This window comes from Mesoplodon bidens (assembly GCF_964165515.1).
Source record: "Mesoplodon bidens genome assembly, chromosome: 2".
NCBI classification, from domain to species: Eukaryota; Metazoa; Chordata; class Mammalia; order Artiodactyla; family Ziphiidae; genus Mesoplodon; species Mesoplodon bidens.
This window is the reverse complement of record NC_138177.1, coordinates 23,518,380-23,538,918: the sequence shown is the minus strand read 5'-3', so window position 1 is coordinate 23,538,918 and position 20,539 is coordinate 23,518,380. Positions and strand designations below refer to the sequence as shown.

General features: G+C 58.7%; 1 protein-coding gene across 2 annotated transcripts in view; it reads left to right on the top strand.

Annotated features, from left to right (window-relative positions):
• Nucleotides 1–15,607, top strand: part of ITPKB (inositol-trisphosphate 3-kinase B) — a 97,575-nt gene extending 81,968 nt beyond the window's left edge. For both annotated transcript variants that reach the window (XM_081224989.1, XM_081224990.1), the window contains 6 exons: nt 814–913; nt 2,252–2,465; nt 6,802–7,006; nt 9,099–9,200; nt 10,873–10,944; nt 12,327–15,607. In XM_081224989.1, coding sequence (XP_081081115.1) covers nt 814–913; nt 2,252–2,465; nt 6,802–7,006; nt 9,099–9,200; nt 10,873–10,944; nt 12,327–12,542 — 909 coding nt within the window. In that variant the 3' untranslated portion in view covers nt 12,543–15,607. The remainder of the gene's footprint in view (nt 1–813; nt 914–2,251; nt 2,466–6,801; nt 7,007–9,098; nt 9,201–10,872; nt 10,945–12,326) is intronic.
• Nucleotides 15,608–20,539: the final 4,932 nt, after the last annotated feature.

The window sequence follows — 20,539 nt, the reverse complement described above, 5'->3', positions numbered from 1 at the left end:
TAAAATAAGAAGGTGCTCAATAAATGTTAGTTCTCCTTTCTGCCCAAGGAGCCCCTCCTACACACACACACATGCACACACCCACACAGAGTTTTTACTTAAGAAATGTCTTGAGAAGGAGAAGTGCAGTGGAGAGAGAGTCCTACGGGCTGGCTCACCCCTGTGTGCACCAAAGCCTTGGAGGCACTGCTGTCCCCAGGGAGTTCCCTTTAAAGTCTCAAACCTCTCACCTCTCAGAGGCAAGAGGTGCCTCTGCTGGCACCGCATCTGCAAGTGCAGTAGGAGGTGACACGCTGCAGCTGGGTGATCGTGGCCTCTCTCGTCTTCCTCTGAGGGGCCCTTGCTGTTGGGATGCAAGAGGTCATTTTCCAGAGTCCTAGAGTGTCCACTGATCCGAAGAGCGTGGGGGACCAGCCGTCCATCCCTCACTAGACAGATGAGGAAACTGAGAGGGGGCACAAAGAAAGGCAGTGTGGGTTTAGTTGTCCCCTGTTGGGGAAGTGGCGTGGAATGGGGTCAGCCCTGGATGGAGAATGCTCTGTCCTTCCCTTCCTCTGTGCCCAGAGCCTGTCAGATCCTTGTCCCCTTGATTCTGGGTGTTTTGCTCAGCCTGTCTGTAGAATGGGACAAAGCCCACAGATGCATGCCACGTAGTTGATGGAAGTGAAGTCCTCAGAGCTGCCTGCGCCGTGAGCCTGGCACTCACCTCTTGTCCTGTGCCACAGGCAGGGGGTTCCCTGGTTTTGAATTCATCCTAAGCAGAAAGTAGTCGTTCTGTTTCTAATGTAGAGCTTTTCGTTTGCTTGTTTCTAGAGCAAATCATGGAGGAAAATAAAAAACATGGTGCATTGGTCTCCCTTTGTCATGTCCTTCAAGAAGAAGTACCCCTGGATCCAGCTGGCAGGACACGCAGGTAGCCACAGCTCTCCCGGACTTTCTGGCAGGATGTCCGGCTCTCTGGGGAGGCGTCCAGTGCGTGTGGGGGACGGGCCTGGCCCTGGATGCTCCCGGGGATGAAGCATCTGAATAGGTGCTCCCCGAGAGACTTCGTGGTCTGCAGTCGCAGGCGTACTTGAGAGACGGGCCTTAACACTGCCTCGAAAATGCACATGGACACCCTCCCTGTCCACAGTCTGTGCCACCTCTTCACAAGTCACACACATTCCCCCCTCAGTCTCTCTGTCTCTTTCAATCTTTCTTTCAATCTCTCTTCCATTTTAACTCAATAAAACAGTTGAAGTCATCAGTCTTTATAGCTTGCCTGCCATTTGTCACCTGGGACAAAGAGACAAAGCTAAGTGCTTCCCTGAGTGCCTGTTGTATGCCCTCATCAAGGTGCTCCTCTGGGTGACAATACGTATGCAGATATAGTGTCTGCTCCGAAGGAGCTCGTAGCTGGTGGGAGAGGCAGGCAGGTTGCCCCAAGAGTGTTAAGACATAGTGGAGTACCAGCTGCAGTGGCCACGCCCTGGGCTAGCCATGAGGTCTCCAGGTGGCCCCTCAGTGACAGGGGAGGATGTCTAGAGCTGTCTAGCCCACTCATGGGGGTCCTTTGGTGGGCATCATCCCCAGGGGACAATTCAGTGGCCGCCTGTGGACTTCAGGCCAGCACAGGGCCTGATATTTTTTTTTTACACCCTTAACCATGTTGACCCAGACCCCAAGGCAGGTGGATGGACATCCTTCCTCAATACTTACCTGAGGGTGTGGCTCAGAAGGAACACCGCCCAGCCGGGCAGAGCCTTGGACCGCTGCTTCTCAGCCGGTCTCCCTCTCCTGGCGCTAAATCCGCTCTGTCAGGGCTTCTCCTCCACTGAGACCGGAGACACTTTCGTGGCTGGGAAGCAGGGTCGATGGTGGGGTTGGGAGGTGGTGGTCACACAGAGAGGGGTGAATAGGTCCTGGCACAGACCTCTCACTTCGCCTTGCTCACCCTCCAGCGGTGAGCACTGGTGTCCTTCCATCTTCAGAGGAGGAGCCTGGGATCTGGGAAGTCGGGGAGCCAGCCCAGAGTTGCCGTCAGGGCACGGGGGGTGGGGAGTGGGGAACTGGGACTTACACCCACTCTGCTTAAAGGGCTCAGTCCACCAGTGGGGACCTGGGCACACCTTCAGCCCCGTGCTTGGCAAGCTCCACAGCATCCCCGAGAGGCCCGGGCCCTGTGACGGAGGGCGTGTCTGGTAGGGGCAGGGGTCAGAGCCAGGAGGGCTCAGGCTGGGGACCCAGGGCCTCCTCCCACCTTGCTGTGCAGGGAGCTTCAAGGCGGCTGCCAACGGCAGGATCCTGAAGAAGCACTGTGAGTCGGAGCAGCGCTGCCTGGACCGGCTGATGGCCGACGTGCTGAGACCCTACGTGCCTGCCTACCACGGGGACGTGGTGAAGGACGGGGAGCGCTACAACCAGATGGACGACCTGCTGGCCGACTTCGACTCGCCCTGCGTGATGGACTGCAAGATGGGCGTCAGGTGAGCCAGGCTCCTCAGATGGGGGCACACCCACCCCTCAGCCCCCAGCTGGCCGGGCGGCAGATACCAGGCACGGCATTCCAGGCTTCCAGGAGGCCGGGCTTTCTGGGCTGTCCCTGAGGCCTCATGTGGGCGAGGCCGGGCCAGGGGTCTGGTTGGACCCGCTCTGCTCATCTCACATATGTGCTGGCTTTGCCCAGCACGGCCCCTTCCCTTCTCTGGTGAGCCAGGGGCCGGCGGGGGAGGGGACGGGAGCCGGTAGCCGGTGGGACCAGAAAGGGGACCTGGTGGATGCGGAGCCTCCCCAGGAAGAGGGCAGAGAGAACTGCCCATCTGGTCAGGTGGGATTGCTGGGGCGAGCAGGGGGCGGCTTCCCGTTAATGTGGGCTGCGAGGGGGAGACTGGAGTAGAGGTTGTTCTCATCCCACCCTCCCCGCCCCTGCACCCCAACCCCGAGCCAAAGAGGGAGCCGGTTAGCAGATTGTGTTGATTTGCCGAAAGAGACTTGCGCCTGTCATAAGGGTGCAATGGAGGAGAGAGGAGTGTGAGAGGCCCTGACAACAGTCACCAGCTTGCCGCATTCTGGACTGGGGCTGGCGGTGACCCCAGCCCAGTGGCACAGAGCCAGATGGGTATGTGGGCATGTGTGTGGAAATGGGTGTGTCCCCCCCCACCAGGCTCCTCCCAGAGAAGACCCGGGAGGGAAGGAGTGGGCTGGAGAAGACAGGGTGGAGGGCAGAGCCAGGAGGACCTGAGCCCCGGGCGCCTGAGCTCTGGGCCCTGCTTTGGCAGCAGGGTTTTCTCATCTCCTCTCAGACTCTGACCATTCCGTCTCAGGAGTCATGGAGTAGCTCCTTCCTGGTGGGTCAGTGGGTGGTGGAGTCCTCTGAAGCCTCAGAGAGCCGCCGACTGCAAGTGCCCAGACGGGACGGCCAGGCGTGGGCCTCCTCCATCCGGCCCGCCGCTCTCCGGGGAGACCAGGCTCCGAGACGCAGAGCTCACAGCTGGAGCCTGCGTTTGCTTTGGATGGTTTAAGCAGTTTTATTTCTTATAAGAGGAGTTTGAAAAAGGGGTGTGTGTGTGTGTGTGTGTGTGTCCTCAGGAAAGAAGCAGGCCAAGCCAGTCAGTTTTCCTTCCTTCCTCATTCCTCCTGGGAATTGTGTCATGAAATCAGACCCTGACACTGCAGGCTGACCCGCTGTGTTCCCTTGGCTTGGCCCCGAGGGCAGGGATGAAGGGGTGGAGAAGTAGAGACCCCACTCTTTGCACTGTCCCCAGCCTCTCTCTCCCTCCATCCAGGGGTCTCACCATCTCCAGCCCACAGGGAGAAAGAATGTCCCTCCAGCCACCACTTGGCCACTGCTCTCTCCAGAGTCTTATTTCTGTCCCTGGAAGGCCTTCCCGTGATGCACCAGGATGTGCCCTCTCAAGGGGAGACACATAAATATTCTGATCGGTATTCACTCAGACCGGGGCCAAAAAAAGTACACCCTGTGGGAAGAACGTGTGGCCAGTCCTAAAAGGCTGCCGGGGTGCCTGTCTGTTCCCTGGGAGGCTGCTGGGGACAGGAGCCTCCTCTCTTACCAAGGCTGCCCCATCCCCCTGCTGCCTGGAGCTTCTGTCCCAATGCACCCAGGGCTCTCAGGAGAGACCCAGAGTGACCAGCAAGGCTGGGACGTGTTTAACCCAGTCCTGGGCAGGGCCGCCTGGAGGCTGAGGGAGGAGGTGTGTGAGGATCCCATATGGCGGGGAGGAGGTAGGTCTCCCCAGGACCAGTCCCACCCCTGCACCCCCTTCCCTGTCTCACGGGTCCTGAGGATGGGGTGGAGGCCCTTCTGTGCTCCGAGTGCTGGGTGTTCCTTACAGCCGCCCTGGCAGATGGGCCACCATCCAGTCTGAGCAGGAGAACCTTTGACACCAGAGGCTAAGGGACTCCCCAGGGCCACCCAGCCAGGCAGTCACACAGCCTGCCTCTGCACCAGGCCTCTGACTACCAGGTCGAGCCTGGGCTGCAGCTTGGCACTCCCCAAGGGTTCTGCACTTGCCAGAGGGAGGGGAGGCCGCAGCCCAGGGCCACCACAAACCCTGAGTCCGGGGCATGAGAGGTGGAGACTTGTCACAGACTTGTCACAGTGGTGGAAGGGCTGGCTGGTCAGCAGACCCGGCCATGGTGAGGCCTGAGGAAAAGGTGATGCAGCCACCTGTAGTGTCCTAACAAGGGGTGTCTTGGGACCCCAGTTCCACAAGGACATAAGCTCACATTGCTCTAGGGCGTTTTCTTAGGTTTGACCCCATATCTCTTGTGTGTCATGTAGCCTGCCATGGAGAGTCAGGAGTGTCTTCCTGACCTCTGGACCAGGGCTGGCAGGTGGAGACCAGAGCTGTCTGTAGCACCTGTGCCCTGGTGGGAAGCAGGTTGGAGAGAGCGTGGTGGGAAGTGGATGGCTTTGGTGTATCACCTGTTGGCTCCCCATGGGCTGGCTGCCTTCCTGAGGGGAACACTGCCTTTACTTAGTCTTGTGGCTTCACCCAGCAGGCTTCATGGACGTGTGACCTTCCTGCTGGGGTGGGCAGGGTGGGCCGGACCAGTGTCAGGACACCAGGGTTGGGGAGGCTCTGCAGCTCTCCTCCCGGTGGACCCTTGACCCCACCACCAGGCTCGTGACCCCTGTAGGCATCTCTGCCTGGCCCCTTTCCTCTCCCAGAGGGTGAGCAACTCTGCCCAGACTGCGCTGCACAGGCCCTTTCTGGAGCAAGCCCCATGTGGAAAGGGATTTGACAGTGAGGGCTGCTTCCTGCTTAAGGAGCTACTGAGAAGTCTTTTCAGAAGTGCACCACCCACCCACCCGCAGGCCCCTGCAGCGGACTCAGGAGCATTGGGGACGACAAACCCTTTGCCCACCACACAGCACGTACACACAAATACACACACGGGCCAGCATGACACAAATCCATGCAAAAGCAGCCTGCCTCACAGCTCTGCCCTGTAGCGCTCATCGGCACTGACCTGGCTCTGCACGCAGTAGTGTTTGTACATGCACGTGTGCGTGCATGGACGTGCATACAGTACTGTGTGCATGCGCACGTGTGTGTGTGTGTGTGTGTGTGCGCGTGTGCAAGGGCACAACCAAGCACAGAACCTCCTTACGGTCTGCATCACCCGCTGGAAGGTCCTAAATGACCAGACCCAAGTTCACCACCAAGGATTTGCTTTTTTCTTGAAAGAGTTGGTACAGTGGTTCTGGAAGCTTATCTTTTAAAGGATTTGACCAGTCTGTTCTGGGTCCCACACCGGCAGGTTGGAGGTATGGTGGGAAACAGTAGAGCAAGTCCCCGGGGACAGATGGGAGAGTGGAGGCTGGGCCTGCCGTCACAGGCCGCCGTGTGGGCAACGCCCACGCACACGGGCCCGGGGAGAAGACTTCCCTCTACTCAGCTGACGCTGCGGATTCCTGTTTCAGGAAGGGTCACAGGCAGCAGCTGAGCCCACTGTGGGGGAGAAGGGGAGTTTAAAATAGGAGCAGGGAGGAGGGTGGGCGTTTGACGTGCAAGGGGGGGTGACTCACCCCGTTGGCGAAGGGGGCCAGGGAGGCGGCCTGGGGCCAGGAAGCCGGTCTCGGGCTGCCCAGATCCTGTACTGTCCCCACTCCTGTCAGTTCCTAGGAGACCCCTGCCAGCCCGTGCGGAGGGCAGGGCGGTGAACAGTTTACTTGGCCACGTTGTCTTGCGGCCTGGGGTCCGAGGGATAGGAAGAGCCCAGCACGTCTCTGCGGTAGAAAAAGAGCCCCGAGGCTTTGCTTCCCATCACGGGCTTCTCCCTCCAGCACCCTCCCTCCAGGCCTTCTGGCCTGAAGGTGCTCCCTCTTCGGAGAGAGCCCTTAGGCTGCCGGGGCACCAGGGAGATGGGTGGTGTGGATGAAACGCACTCCCCGACTCACACAGGTGCTGGCTTACGAAGCCCTCGCCTCGTGGAAGGCAGCCCGGGGGGACAGCTGGACCCTGAGCGGACCCGCCCTCAGCCCCCTTCCCCACCCTCACGCCAGCAGGATGAGCCGCCAAGCTGCCCCTCTCTTCCTCCCTCCTCTGCTGGTCCTGTGAGGTGCCCAGAAGGAAGAGCTCCTTGGGCTTTGTCGGGCCTTCCCAGTGCTCTTGGAACGAAGCTGCTCGCATTAGGCAAGGCTGGCCCGTGCTCGGTCAACAGCCAGGCCCAGCGCAAGCAGATGTGCGCCTGTCCGGGATGAGGCTGACTTGGCTAAGCTGACTGCAGCCCTCGGGCAAGGCACCAGTGGGCCGCGCTCCGGCCACTGGCCCTCATGTGGCTTCCCCTCCCTCCCAGGACCTACCTGGAGGAGGAACTCACCAAGGCCCGGAAGAAGCCCAGCCTCCGGAAGGACATGTACCAGAAGATGATAGAGGTGGACCCAGAGGCCCCTACCGAGGAGGAGAAAGCCCAGAGGGCTGTGACCAAGCCACGATACATGCAGTGGAGGGAGACCATCAGCTCCACAGCCACGCTCGGGTTTCGGATCGAGGGCATCAAGGTGAGGACAGCCAGCGGTGGCCTGAGGCTGCCTGAGCCGCCCCGCTCCTGGGTGGGGAAGGGACTGGGTCCTGGGGCTCCAACAGCATTCACCCAGCGGTCCTGGCTGCTCTCAAGACCCTACGGAGGCTGTAAGATTCCTCCCCATACGGGCCCAGGGCATGGGCAGCCAGCCCCAGGGACAGACATTTGGGGAAACTGGCCTACTCCTTGGTCTGGGTCTGGGTGGGATAGCCATGTAGGGGGCTGGGGCCTTGGAGCAGGGCTGGCTTCTAGCCCCACCCAGCGTTGAGCCCTCCATCGAGAACCCTACATCTAGCCCAGACCATGCCCAGCACTGAGACCCCACCCAGGAGGCAGCTTGCTGCATGCCAGTGCTGGGAGCTAGCTCATTCTTCCCAGGGCCCGAAAATCAGGACTGGCAGTGAGATGCAGCCAAGGGAGGGAGCGTGCCGGCTGCCTCTGACATCCGAGCCATCTGCCTGGGAGGCAGGACTAGGCGCTGCTCCTCCGGTCACCAAGCCCCTCTGGGGAGGCTGCACCGAGGCCACCCCCAACGTCTGGGCCCCCTCATTCTCTTTTCTTTCCTCTTCACTCTCCCAAGAAGCGCCTGAGAATGCTCTCCCTAGATCCAGGCTCCCACATGCCTCCTTTGCTGCTAGATTTGAGAGCCTCTGCTCAGACACATGCTTCACCCCAAGGAGCGGGGCTGTGAGGCGCTGGCCCCTCGGTCTCAGGCAGCCGTCCCTCTCAAGCAGAGGACAGTCCGAGCGTGCTCGGGTTTCTGTTCTCTGCCCATTCTTGGCCCATGTTGGCCAGCCCTCGAGTCAGAGTAGGGCAGCGGGGAGCCCTGACTCACGAGCGAGAGAAGCCAGGACAGCCTCCTTGCCGATGGCATTGGCTGGAAGTTTCTGCGGGGCAGTGCCTTGCTGCCGATGGTTTCGAGTGGGGCAAAGGTTTCGCCTTCCCCTGTGACAGCTGCTTTACGATCTCCAGGCTGAGAAAGCCATCTGCCCCTCCCCTGTCTTCTGAAATCGGCTTTTGCTGTATTTTTGGATCCAGTGGGAGAGTACATTATATGCTCATCTTCCTCCTCTTAAGGCTCCTTTCCTTTCTGTATCTGTTTGAAACAGTCTGCTTTTCCCTTGACCTCTCTCTCCATCTCTCGCTGGATCTCCTGGTCTCTGTCCACTGTCCAGCTGCAGGAACGGCCAACAGCCCATCTTCTCGGGCTGGGGGCCGGCCAGCTCCGAAAGAAGCCAGCTGCCTTCACCAGCACACCCCCGCCTCCCCCGTCCCTGGTCCAGGAAAGGCCCTGCAGAGACCCCTGTGGGGAAGGCCCAGCCCTCGGCTCTCTCCCTCTGGCCAGGGTCCTGCCTATTCTTGCAGAGGCAGCGACAGTGCTGGGCTCCACCCTGGTGGCGCACAGACGCACGCCTAGTGGAGCCAGGCTTTCTCACCCTTTGATTTTAAAGAACAGCTTTCCTCGTAGAGATGCTAAGCCCCACGTGCTGCCTGAACAGCCTGCAACAGACAGTACTGGTCTCAGGAAATGGAGCCATTCCGTGCACTGGGTGGGGAAGGGAGCGGGCTGGGCTGTGTTATATCCTCACTTTCAGGGAGCCTAAGTAAGAGACCTTCCATTACAAGGGAATCGAGCTGAGCTTGGGGCAAGGAGCGCCTCTCTCCTGTGGTGAGGGAGGGTGTCCCTGGGCAGCAGAGACTTTCAGGCACCCCGGTTCCAGGGACCCGGCCCCTCATGGAAGCAGAGGCCCGTGCATCTCCCTCAGCCCCCTGTTGCTCACACTCAGGACCCTCAGGATGGACGGGCGGGCCCCGCAGTCTCGCTCCTCCAGTCTTGGTCCAAGCACCCCTCGGGCCTCCGGGCTTTCCTAATGCCGTTTACTCTGCCTGGGACGCTGGTGCCACCCCCTGTGTTCTCCTCAGCCAGGGCGCAGGACAGGCTCCCCCGTGCCGTGCAGTCGGATTGACCACACGGCACCTGCTTCCTTGTGCCCCGTGTGGGCACCTGGCTGCCTGGGGGTCAGCCTGGGGCTCGTGGCTCTGAGGCACTGTGTCATTCTTCTTCTCAGAAAGAAGATGGCTCCGTGAACCGGGACTTCAAGAAGACCAAAACGAGGGAGCAGGTGATCGAGGCCTTCAGAGAATTCACTAAAGGAAACCGGAACATCCTGGTGAGTCGGGTGCCCCCTGCGAAGGGGTCGGGCCGTGTGGTCTCCGGGCAGGGGTAGCTGCACCCCCTCTGGAGGTTCTTGCCCAGCCCGAGACGGAGCCGAGGTTCCCACACAGAAAACCCTGGCCCCAAACTTCTGCTTGGAAGGTGAAGAGGGAGGTGGTGTGGTTGTCAGCCCGTCCAGCGGGTGAACACGCGTTCACTCTTTCCCTTAGCCAGCAGCTCAGCTCCCAAAAATGTCTCCATCCCCTTCAGAGCAACCCTTTCCAATGCCCGTATTCCTCTAGCACCCACTGCAGGCCAAGTATTGTGCCAAGTGCTCACCAAACCCTCGTAGCAGCCCTCTGCAGCGGGTTGGCATCCTTGTCCCCATTTTACAGATGAGGAGACTGAGATGTCAAGGGCACACAGCTAGGAAAGGGGGAGCTGGAGCTCACACCCAGGTGGGCCGGCAGCCTGCTGGTTCCTGCGCTTCTAGGCCTGACTGGGCCTCCACCAGGCTGAGACTGAGGGAGGGAGGTGTGCGGGCATTGCGAGGCGAGGTGCCGCGTCACCCTCCCCAGCCAGAACTGATGGGCTCTCTGAGCCTGGAGGTGTGGGTGGCAGAAGTTCACGACAAAGTGACTTCATTCGCCGCATGCAGGCTGCTGGACAGATGCTCTGGGCACTGGGATCAGCTGAGGGTAGGGTGTGTTGAGTCCCCACACCCCAAGGACAGGGCACCCTGTGACAATCAGAGACCTGGGTACACCAGGGACCTGAGCCCTGGAGCCCCTGTGAGAGGCACCTTCCCCTGCACAGGCTCCCGGGATGCTGAGTGGGGAGGGCTGGACCCAGACAGCCTTTCTCCAAGGAGACTCAGCACCGGCTGGAACTGGGGAGTTTCCCTACCGCCCCCTTTTCCAGCTGGGAGACTTCGCTTGGCCCATGGTAAGAGCCGAGGCTTCAGTCACGGGGCAGGCACCCCAACTCTTCCATAGCTGGAGCCTCTGGACTCCGGGTCAGCGGCCGGGGAGGATTCCGGCTCCTCAGCAGAGTTTGCCACAGAACGTGCGCTGCCTGCACCCGGACGAGAGGGATTATTCCTGGTCCTGAGCCCCGGGCTGGCGCTGCTTCAAATGGGCGTCAAGGGACCCTATGTGCCTGTGTGCGACAGGCTTCCCTCGCAGCCCCTGGGGAGGGCGGGCACCCCCAGGGCCAGCACAGCTCTGTGGAGAGGCCACTGGCAGAGATATTTGTGGCTCTGGCTCTCTTATTCTGTTCTTTTCAAGAGTTCAGGGCACTGAAGTTTGTATCAGGAAGACAAGCACCATGGCAACCGGGCTCTCTGGGTGCTGCTTCCACACTGCTGGAGTTCCAGAATAGACTTAACCCTCGTGCGAGGGGCTCCTGGAGGCCTCCCGGCTGTTCGGGAACTGTCCCCCGCTCCCCCGTCCCCAAACCGCGCCTCCTGTCACAAAGCAGTGTGTAGTGGAGGGAGGGTGGGACCAGGGCCCCAGCTGCTCCGCCTTCTTTGAGCCTCAGTTTCTTCATTTCTAGATGAGGAGGTTGGAATAAACAGGGTGTAAGGCCCTCTCACGCTGACGCTCAGAGACTCTAAGGGGCCAAATAGCACCTGAAATCTACCTCCCACACCCACGTGTTTAAAAACCTGGTCATCTTTCTGTTCCCAGATCGCCTACCGGGACCGGCTGAAGGACATTCGGGCCACCCTGGAAGTCTCTCCCTTCTTCAGGTGCCATGAGGTAGGTGTTGGGCTTTGTCCTCGGGGACAGAGAGCCGTGTACCGTGTGGTTGGCCATGACCCCTGGGCACGCCCGCCTGAGCTGTGGGCCTGACCCCCCTGCTAGCAGACCTGCTTGCTCCTAGACGGGCCGCCCATAAGGCAGGAGTGGAGCCGGCTCGGCCCGGCTCTGCCCTGTGTGGCTGCACTGGGTCCGCCCATCCTGGAAGTGCCCTCTTCTCCCTTTGTCCTCACTGAAGCCCAGTGTCCCTGGGTCCTTGGCTTCTCCTGGGGTCTCTCTGTCTTCTCAGCTTTGTGCAGCCTGCAGAGCTTCCTCCAGCTGGCCTGCTTTCTTTGGAGGACAGCCTGCGGCCAAGGCTGAAAGGACCTGAGGCCGAAGAGCCGCCCATGACCTCCTGCGTGGACGGAAGGACCGCGGCTGCCCACTTGGCAGCCCCAGGCTTCGTCACAGCTTTGCCTCCCCCTTCTTCAGCACTTCGTTGTTATTTCCTGAAAAACTGTTTTGCTGTACTCTTTCTGGAGTTTCACTTGGAAACTTCAGGTCTAGACCGAGGCCAAATTAGCTGGGGCTTCTGCTTTTTTCCATCTGGGAAGAGAAAGCCCCCTTCTCTGAGCTCAGCACATCCAGGGGGTCTTCCCTGCCCCGGCCGGGGCCCTGGGAGCTAGAAGGACACTTCAGCGCCTCCCCACACCCCCATGTCTCCTTCGGGCCTCACACAGGTGACCCAGGGGGTTGGAGGGTGTGTTCATATTTGGGAAAGCACCTTACCCCACGCAGGTGCTCTGACCTGGCCCACAGCAGGGAGGGGTCTTGGTGCCCGTTGTCCCTGGCAGAGACCGTGAGCAAAGACCAGCCCCAGAAGCCCTGTCTGCCCAGGACTTGCAGCAGGTGTGCTCCCGGGCCGGGGATGACCTGGGCCTGATGGCCCGCCCTCCCCCGGGAGCTGTGAGTGCCTTGGGACAGGGTCCTTTCCAGTCTCCCCACAGACAGGCGTGTGGCATCTCCTTGGTACCTCCCCCTCGGGCAGTTGGGGAGCATTCAGAGGTGCTGAGGGATGGGTTAGCTGTGGTCTAGAAATAGAGGAAAGTGTGCAGGTTGGGACTGGGGGATGGGGACGGGGTCTGCCCTCCTGGACATTCCTCCCTGGCGGTGTGGGCGGTCATTGTTCTGGGTCCCATGTCCCCCGTCCATGGCGTGGCCACTCGGGCAGGCTCTGCTGCTCAGATGAGAATGGGGGACGGAGCCCATCGGCTGAGCAAAGCTCGCTCCACTTCCCTGAGGTCTCAGGCTTTTCCAAGCCCCCCCTAAGGTGCCGGCTTGCTGTCTGGAGGGCACGGCGGGGCCCCAGCCCTTCCCCGCCTCACCCCCCTGCTCCCCTCCAGGTCATCGGCAGCTCCCTCCTCTTCATCCACGACAAGAAGGAACAGGCCAAGGTGTGGATGATCGACTTTGGGAAAACCACGCCCCTGCCCGAGGGCCAGACCCTGCAGCATGACATCCCGTGGCAGGAAGGGAACCGGGAGGACGGCTACCTGTCGGGTCTGAACAACCTCGTGGACATCCTGACGGAAATGTGCCCGGGCGCCCCCCTCTCCTGAGGCCACCCTCCGCCCCACCTCGTCGCCACCCTGGCCTCTTCTCCCCTTTGCTTCCCTTCTCCTTCTGAATTTTTCCTTCACTTCCACCTGGGTGCAAAGCCCTAGAACTGACCCTCCCGAACGGCACTACAAGACACTCTGTAGACGAGATGAGATGAGATTTTCTAGTTACTGCCTGATTGAAGGGTTTGGAGCCGGGGCTTCCATTTTGCTTTCTCAATAGGATCCTCCTACTAGCAGAGAAATGCCCAAACCCAGGCTTGGCCGCCTGCAGGGAGGTCAGTAGGGTTTAGACCTGGAGGGAGGTTCAGGTAGCCGCGGGGTTCCTGGCTCCAGCGGGGACCCTAACAGAAGAGCCCCCGACCCCAAGCCTCTGGGCAGCTTACCTGTGGAGGCCCGCTGCCCCCTGGTGGCCAGTGCCATGGGCGCCACTGTTAGGCACAGCCGGTTCCTGCCCCATCCTCTCAGCCTGGGGATGGGCTGGTGCTGTAAAAATAGGTGCCTGGTGCCAGGCTTCCTGGTGTTAGGGGCATAAAACCACTGGGAACAGAATGTTGGCCATGAATAAAGTACCCTCTGCTTAGCAGCCTAGGGACTCCGAGGGATGCTGTGGTGGCCTCTGTAGGGCTGCTAAAGCAGAGACCCCATCCATCCGGTATTGAAACCCTCCAGCATTGGGACAGACCCAGGAGCCAGAAGTCCAGATCCAACTGGACTGTGCTCTCTGACACTGGCCTTCCCAGGAGGGGGCAGGCAGGAACTGTGTTCTCCCGTCTGTGATTTTCGCCCGTGAATTCAGAGGGACATTCTGCAAACCTGAGCTTCCAGGGATGCCACCCAACCCCCAGAGCCACCTGTACCTCCCACTCCCCACCTTACTGTGACAGGGTCCTCGGGGCTGGATGGCAGTGGGCCAGGGCCCAGGCAGCCCCAGGGGGAAAAAGACAGAACCTGCCAAGGACATTCCTCTCCTGTCCCCTCACCTCCCAACTTCCTGGTGCCAGGTGGTCCACCTGCTGCACACCCAGGTTGCTCATGAGGCCCAGGGTCCCCAGCAGTTATGGGGCAGAGCTCCAGGCCAGCGCTAAGCAGGGAGGAGGCAGGAAGCTGGCTTACTGCCATCATCCCCCTCCCCACTGCCCCCGAAATAAGTCTTAACAGCCTGAAGGGCTTAGACCCGCTTCCCAGATACGGTGTGAGCAGCTTCCAGAGTATGTGGAGGGTGCCAGGCATCTCTTCCTGGCATCTCTAGGTTGCTTGAAGATTCACAAGGAACCAACTGTAAGCCTTACTTTAATTGTAAAGCAAGTAGGTCTGTATTATTGAGAAGAATGTAAATTTGCGTGAGTTCTAAAGAACAGAAGTCCAGCTCTTTGGCCATTTGGAGCTGGGCCCCAGGTGTTCACCTTTGCTGTCGGAGGTTGGACCCATTGCTCTGCAGGGAGCTGCTCCAGGGACACTTGGAGATGATGTGTCCCCAGGGGTGTGTGCCTGGAGGACCAATCCAGAGGGAAGCCTTCCTGGGCTGCCCCCTGTCACCGCAGGGTCTCTGGAGGAACTGTCAAGTTGCCCACGTGACACGTTCGTTTCCCTTTTCATGCTGGGTGAGTGACGGTTGGTGGGGGCAGAGGTGGGACACATGAGGATGCATAAGTACAGAGTTTAAAAATGGAAATCACTTTTGAACTTCCTGGCTCTTGATCAAAACAGCAGTGAGCTCCTGTGTGGGCTGCCTTGCTAAAAGGTCACAGCCCCTCCCGGCTGAGCACGAGAGACCTTGTGACACCACATGACCCTAGAAGGCAGAAGCACCAAAGTCAGCCCGGGGTCTTGGGAGCTGTAGTCAGCTGGGTGAGAAGGGACCCCGGGGGTCTGGGCTGCTCCTGTCTGCGGGGAAGGGACGTCATTAATTCAGATGTAAAAGTTCTACAACTATGGGCTGGCCAAGTGCCCTCATTCTATCTATGAAAAAAGTTTGCTAAAGCAAATTAATGCTATGAACAAAAATTACAGGGGACCGACTTAACCAATTGAAGAGAACAAACTTTCCAAGCACTTTAAGCAGGCACCAGTTGTTTGCAAACAATGTGCTAACATGCCAGTGACTTGTTCATTAAAGGAGGCCCATAGGGCCTCTTCCTGGCAATCCTTTGCTTTGAGTTACAGTATATATGTGAATGGTAGAAAGTGGCATCTTTCTAGGGTTATGCTATTAGGGGTTTGGGGGTTTTGTAGTTCCCATGCTAGTTCTCTTGCACACCTACCCTCTCTCTCTCTCAACCCATTCTCCCCTCTGTCCCCCACTGCCTTGACCGAGCGGGATAGATGGATCCTGGAATGTGATTTCCCAGAACCCCTGCCCAGGCGGTCTGAAAACCTTCCCCAGCCAGCCTGGTCCAGGCCGGGACTCCCTGGGTCCCGGCCGTGCAGGTGCCAGGAGGGTGGGACGAGGTGTGCACACCTGCGCACAGGTGAGTGGGCGCCCTTTCTGCCCTGTCTTCGTGGGGCCCCGGGGCTCTTGGGGTTCAACACTGCTCAGCAGTGGAGGAGGTTTCTCAACTGCTTGTCCCAGATGTGCCTTTAGTGTCATGTAAGAAGTTTTTAAGTTATATTTATTTCGTCGGGTTTTTTTAATTGCACAAAACACTAAGTCTGAGAGGCTGGATTCTGTTTCTCCTTTAAAGCTTTGCCTTCTTTCTGAGCTTCCTTACCCACCCCATGGAAGGAGCCGGATGCAGCCCTGGCCATCCTCCCACCCCACCCCGCCACCCTCCGCCATGGACTCTTTCCACGCTTCGCTGTATTTAGCTTTGAGTTTCTCTGCGTCTGGTCAACCCCCGTGTGTATATAACCCAGGCCGTTGCTTGGGGAGAAGCAGGGCGCTCACCCCCCGCCAGTGCCTTTTTCTGGAGGAGAGAACTCCCCTGAGCCTCCTCCTTCCTTCTGCACCCCTCTCCCCGCCACACCTTTGGAGAAAACTGAGCTGTTGCAAACCCCCGCACAGTGCCTGTCAAACAGACTGCAGATGCTCTGTACTTTCCTGAATAAAGGCCCTGGAGACCACGGTGCTGGGTGCCGTCTGCGTGTGGTCCTTCTCACCCCAAGCCCTCCAGGGGTGTCTGGGGGTGAGGGGGTCTTTGGAAGCTGGAGGACCCAGGGGGAGCTATGACAACCCCCAGGGGTGGGGGTCAGATTGGGTAATATTTTAATCTGCAAAGGATTTTAAACACTCTTCAAAACTGCTCTTTTCTGCTCTCTCCATGAAAACTTTGACGTAGCAGCTCAGGGACGAAGCAACAAAGTGCTCCCCACCTCCCCCCAGCCCACCCGGGCTGGCGGAGCTGCCAGCCGCTTTTGCTTATGGAGCCTCTCTCTCTCTGTACAAAGCACTGGATGCTTGCATCTGTAGTCCCCTTTGATCCCTGTATTAACTCCATGACTAAGGCTGTATAGTCTACAGATGGGGAAACTGAGGCTTAGAACAAACACCTTGACCTGGGCAATAAGTGGGAAGCAGGGATTCAGATCCAGAATTTGTCTGGTTTCAAAACCAATTGTCTTCCTCCCTCCCTAGGGAGCATCTAGAGGGCAGAGAGCTTGTCTTATCTTTACCCTGCATCCCAGGCGCTAAGCACCGGGCCTGGCACATAGTAGCTGCCCAGTGAGGGTTTGATGGACTAATGAATGGCCATGTGGCTGGGATGGCCAAGCTGACAGCAGGAGCCCCTGCAGCACATCAAGCGTTCACCATGCCCTTCCCTTCAGGCCTCTCCAGCTCTGGATAGCTAGTGGCTTCATTTGCAGAACTGAGAATTCTGTATCTGGGGGCTGGTGCATCCTTCCTTTATCATTTTGAAAAATTACAGGACAAAAGTACAAAGAGGCCACAGTGCCTTTGCACCTTCTGCCTGGACTGCTCTCCCCAGGGTATCATGTAACTGTGCTCACTCCAGATTCTCACACCTGTATCTCATTCCTGCCCCACAGCTGGCTCAGTGGGCTCCAACCATTGTCTACACAGGTTCACGCAAACTGCTTCCTGCCCTCCGTTCCCTGTCAGCCCAGAGCCCTGGGAGGTACCCAGCCCCGTGCCCGTGTAACCCTGAAGTCTGGGGCATTTAACTCCCTTATGGTACAAACTTTTCCCGAATGGGAGATGAGAACAGGTCAATAGGTCGCTGCCTCTTCACCACACCCCTCCCTGACGGATGCAGCCTGACTGGCTTCCCCGAAAGCGGTCCTATGAGATCAAGCAAACAGCTGCACTTAGTGGGGCTTGCACTCTGACAAAGCAGCAGGAAATAAGCCTCCTCCTCAGGCTTTTCTCCCTGGGGAACCTGAACAGAGATACACCATCGTTTAGATGTTGGCTCCAATGTTGCCTCCTTGGAGCGGTCTCTGAACCCCCAGCTAAAGCAAGCGTACCCCAGCCGCACTCTCAGCGCCCTGTCTCGTCTCCCACACCCTTGCTCAGTGTTCAAAACCATCTACAGGACTTGGGGTCTGTCTCTTCCATTGCGACACGGCCCCTGAGAGTGGGGACTTGACCTTTTAACTGTTGTTTTCAGTGTCTCACAGTGCCAGGCACAGGTGCTTAGGGAATGTTGATGGGGTCCCTGAGCACCCTGCGTGACCATGGCAGCTGGGCACACAGACACCCCTTCTTAGGCAGGAGAACAGCTCCCAGGTTGTGTGGATTCTCTGGCCTCGGTCCTCTCCTGCGATCTTATCTGCGCCCCTGTCAGCCAGCCATTCTCAGTGTCTCTCCAGATATTGCTGTTGCCAGTAATCGACCAGTAAAGGCACTCAACAAGTACTTTCTGGAATGGGTGAGTGACACTCCCTCTTCCCATCCTTTCGGCTGTGGTTAACCCCTGCCCAGGGCTTTGTGATCACCCCCAACCCATGTGGAGCCCCCGTGGCCATGAAACCCCGACCTCTTGTGTCCGCCTGGGTTTCCCTGCTCAGCCTCCTGTGTCCAGTGCACAGGCTGATGGAGATGCTGCTACAACCCTTCAGAGGTGATGCCACTGTCCCCCACTCCCGCCCACCCGGGGACTTGGGCCACCCACCAGAGGGAGCTCCTCTCAAGCACTGCAGTTAGGGCACCGGGAGCATCCAGGCCTTCTCAGCTTCTGCACCCCTCATCCTGCTAACCTGGAGTGGACGCCACACATCCCCTAGAGGCTCTGGCCACAGAGAAAGGACCAGACCCCAGGCCATGGGGAGACCCTTAGAGGAGCCTGGGCACCACCAGGGCGTGGGCCTCTGGGTGGGGAAGACTTGTCCTCTGGCTCAATTAATGGGATCTTGGGTCTTTCTGCCTGCTTCAGACAAACTTCACTGGCCAAGGCGGCCTGTCGAACTCTGCCTGCCCTGGGAAGGGAGAGTCAGCCTGGGAACCGGTGGAACTCAGGGAACCTGCTGCCTACAGGCCCCATTCATCCTGGGTGGAGACGGGATTGGCGGGGGAATGGGGTTCTGAGTCATTCCAGCACCGCCCAGCAGCCTCAGAAGGGTTTGACCTTGGTCCCAGCAGCAGGGAGGAGTGTCACCTCTTTCCCTCCGTGGTTATCACCTGGCTGGGCGTCTGCACAAAACAGCCTGAAGCAGCTGATCACATTCATCTGCTTCACTGGGAGAATCTACCCCAGTCAAGGAGCTGAAGTGAGGTTCCATCTGCTGCAGATTAAACCCATTCCAGTTATACACCTGGGAACCAGGCTGGCTCTGTGGACCCACTGGACTCGCGACGGGATGGCTAGGGGCCCAAACGCCTTCATCCCACGGACTCTATAAGCCCCTCTCTAAGCAGAGGCCCAGGGTGGCCTTTCAGGCGTGAGGCAGCTCTGTCAGCACAAACCCCAGAAGGCTGACGGCTGGTGCAACGGGAAAGTGCTGGCCCTCCCGGGACGAAGGCAGCCCACAGAGCCCGGCCACTGACTGGGGCCTGCCCTGCTCGCCGTCCACCTGCCCCTCTCCCCCCTGGACCACAGGGGAGAGCCATGGCTGCTGACACAGCTGCCTCCAGACCGGTGGGCAGGCCGACTTCTCAACCCCACCCTGAGGTTCTGCTTTCTAGGGTGACAGCCTGTGCGGGACAGTCCTGTGTCATGGGGAACCTGAAGGTCAGTCACCCTGCTGCTTCCCAGGACCACTTCTGGCACCAGCCGCCTCGGCTGGGTTCCCTGAAACACGGAACCTGGGGTAAAAGCCTATGAGCTAACACTTCATTGAGAAGAGCGGTCCCAAGGGGCGGGGGGGCTGGCAGGGATGAAGGCAACGTAAACATGAGGGGACACGTCAGAGGGGCCTGTGCACTAGTGTCGGGGGTCGGTCCTGGGGGGCAGGGAGGAGCGGACCTTCCCACTGGTCCTCTGCACAGATCTCCGGAGTGGCACTGCCAGCCTCTCCGGCAGCCCGTGTACAGGTGCCTGTCCCTAGCAGGTGGCTGTTGCGGTGGCAGGGGAGGCGATGTGGCTCCGGGACCGTGGGGCGCACGGGGCTTTGCTGAGCTGCTCCGCCCTGGGGTGCTGCAGTGGGAACTGAGTTTGATCGGGAGCTCTTTCCGTAAATACCCGCAGGGCAGTGCCCATCCGACCCCCACGCTCAGGCCTCTCCTCACTCTGCCTCTTGCATTTCCCTGACTGAGGGCCTCACCTCCTTACCCAGTTGGGCGGGAAGCTGGTCGCATCAAACTTCCCCCCAGTTCTGCCAGGGCTGGGGAGGGGAGAGAGGTTGAAAATAACAGAGCTCTCCGGGGGGTCTACAGAGGGTTGGCTGGAGAGTTCTCGACTGTCTTGGTAACAAGGAGGCTGTCTTGGGACCAGGGATCAACAGGAAAACCTCCTTGAGCCCGTTTTGAGAACCAGAGGTTAGGGGAGGGCCTCTGGGGAAGGGACCGGGAGACCCCTGCCTGCCTCTAAGCAGCTGTGTCCCACTCAGCCAGAGGACCTCTCCTCCCACATCTGTCATGGCCCCAAGGTCTCCCGGGGCACTTTACTGAAGCCTGGGGAGTCATGTGGCTTAACACAGTGGTTTTTCACCTTTTGAGGATCACAGATGGCTGAGATAATCTACAGGGAGCTATGAGCCCTCTTCCCAGAAACATGTCCATAAGCATATACATAAACGTATGTACCAATTTAGGGACTCCTAGACACCCCCCAAAGCCCCTTGAAAAATTCCCAGATGGTCTACAGGCCCTGGTTTAAGAACCCTTGGATTGCAATAGCCCCTCCTAATAATTCATTAGGGATACGTGCCCGCCTCCCCTTGCTGCATGGACATCTCTGTGCATCAGAGACCTGCCTGGCCTCTGCAACACCCCTTTCCCCTCCCTTAACCATGCAGCCTTCTGTACAGGCATCACCTTTGAACTACGGCCCACCTGCTTTCAAGCAAAGCATTATGGGAAACAACCATGTCCATTCCTTTATGTACTGCTTATGGCTGCTTTCATATTAAACAGCAGAATTGAGTAGTTGCCAGAGACTGAACAGCTGCAAAGCCTAAAGTATTTACTATCTGGCGGTTTATCGAAAAGTCCTCCAACCCCTGCCTTAGAATAACAGTGACCACTGATGAAGAATTGCTACCTGTCAGGCACCATACCAGGTAATTTAAGGCTACATAGTTTAATCCTTATAAAAACTTCATGAAATGAGCTTTGTTAACCCCATTTTGTACACAAGAAAGAAGAGGCACAGAGAGGGTGAGTAACTTATCTAAGATCACACAGCTGATAAGCAACAGACCAGGCTTTGAACCAAAGCTCAAGATCTTTCCATGACCCTGCATGACTGAGTTTCCTCAAGCAGCAGGGTTTGTCCCTACACCTGGCTGCATCACAGGATTGCTGGAATGGCCTGTAGTCAAGCCAGGAGTCCTGGTTTTGGCAACTATAAACCTGACCAGGCCCTGGGAATGTTAATCTCAAACATGGTCTTCTCCTGGGGCTGGGGGATGAGCTGCAGAGCCCCCAAGACCAACAGGCT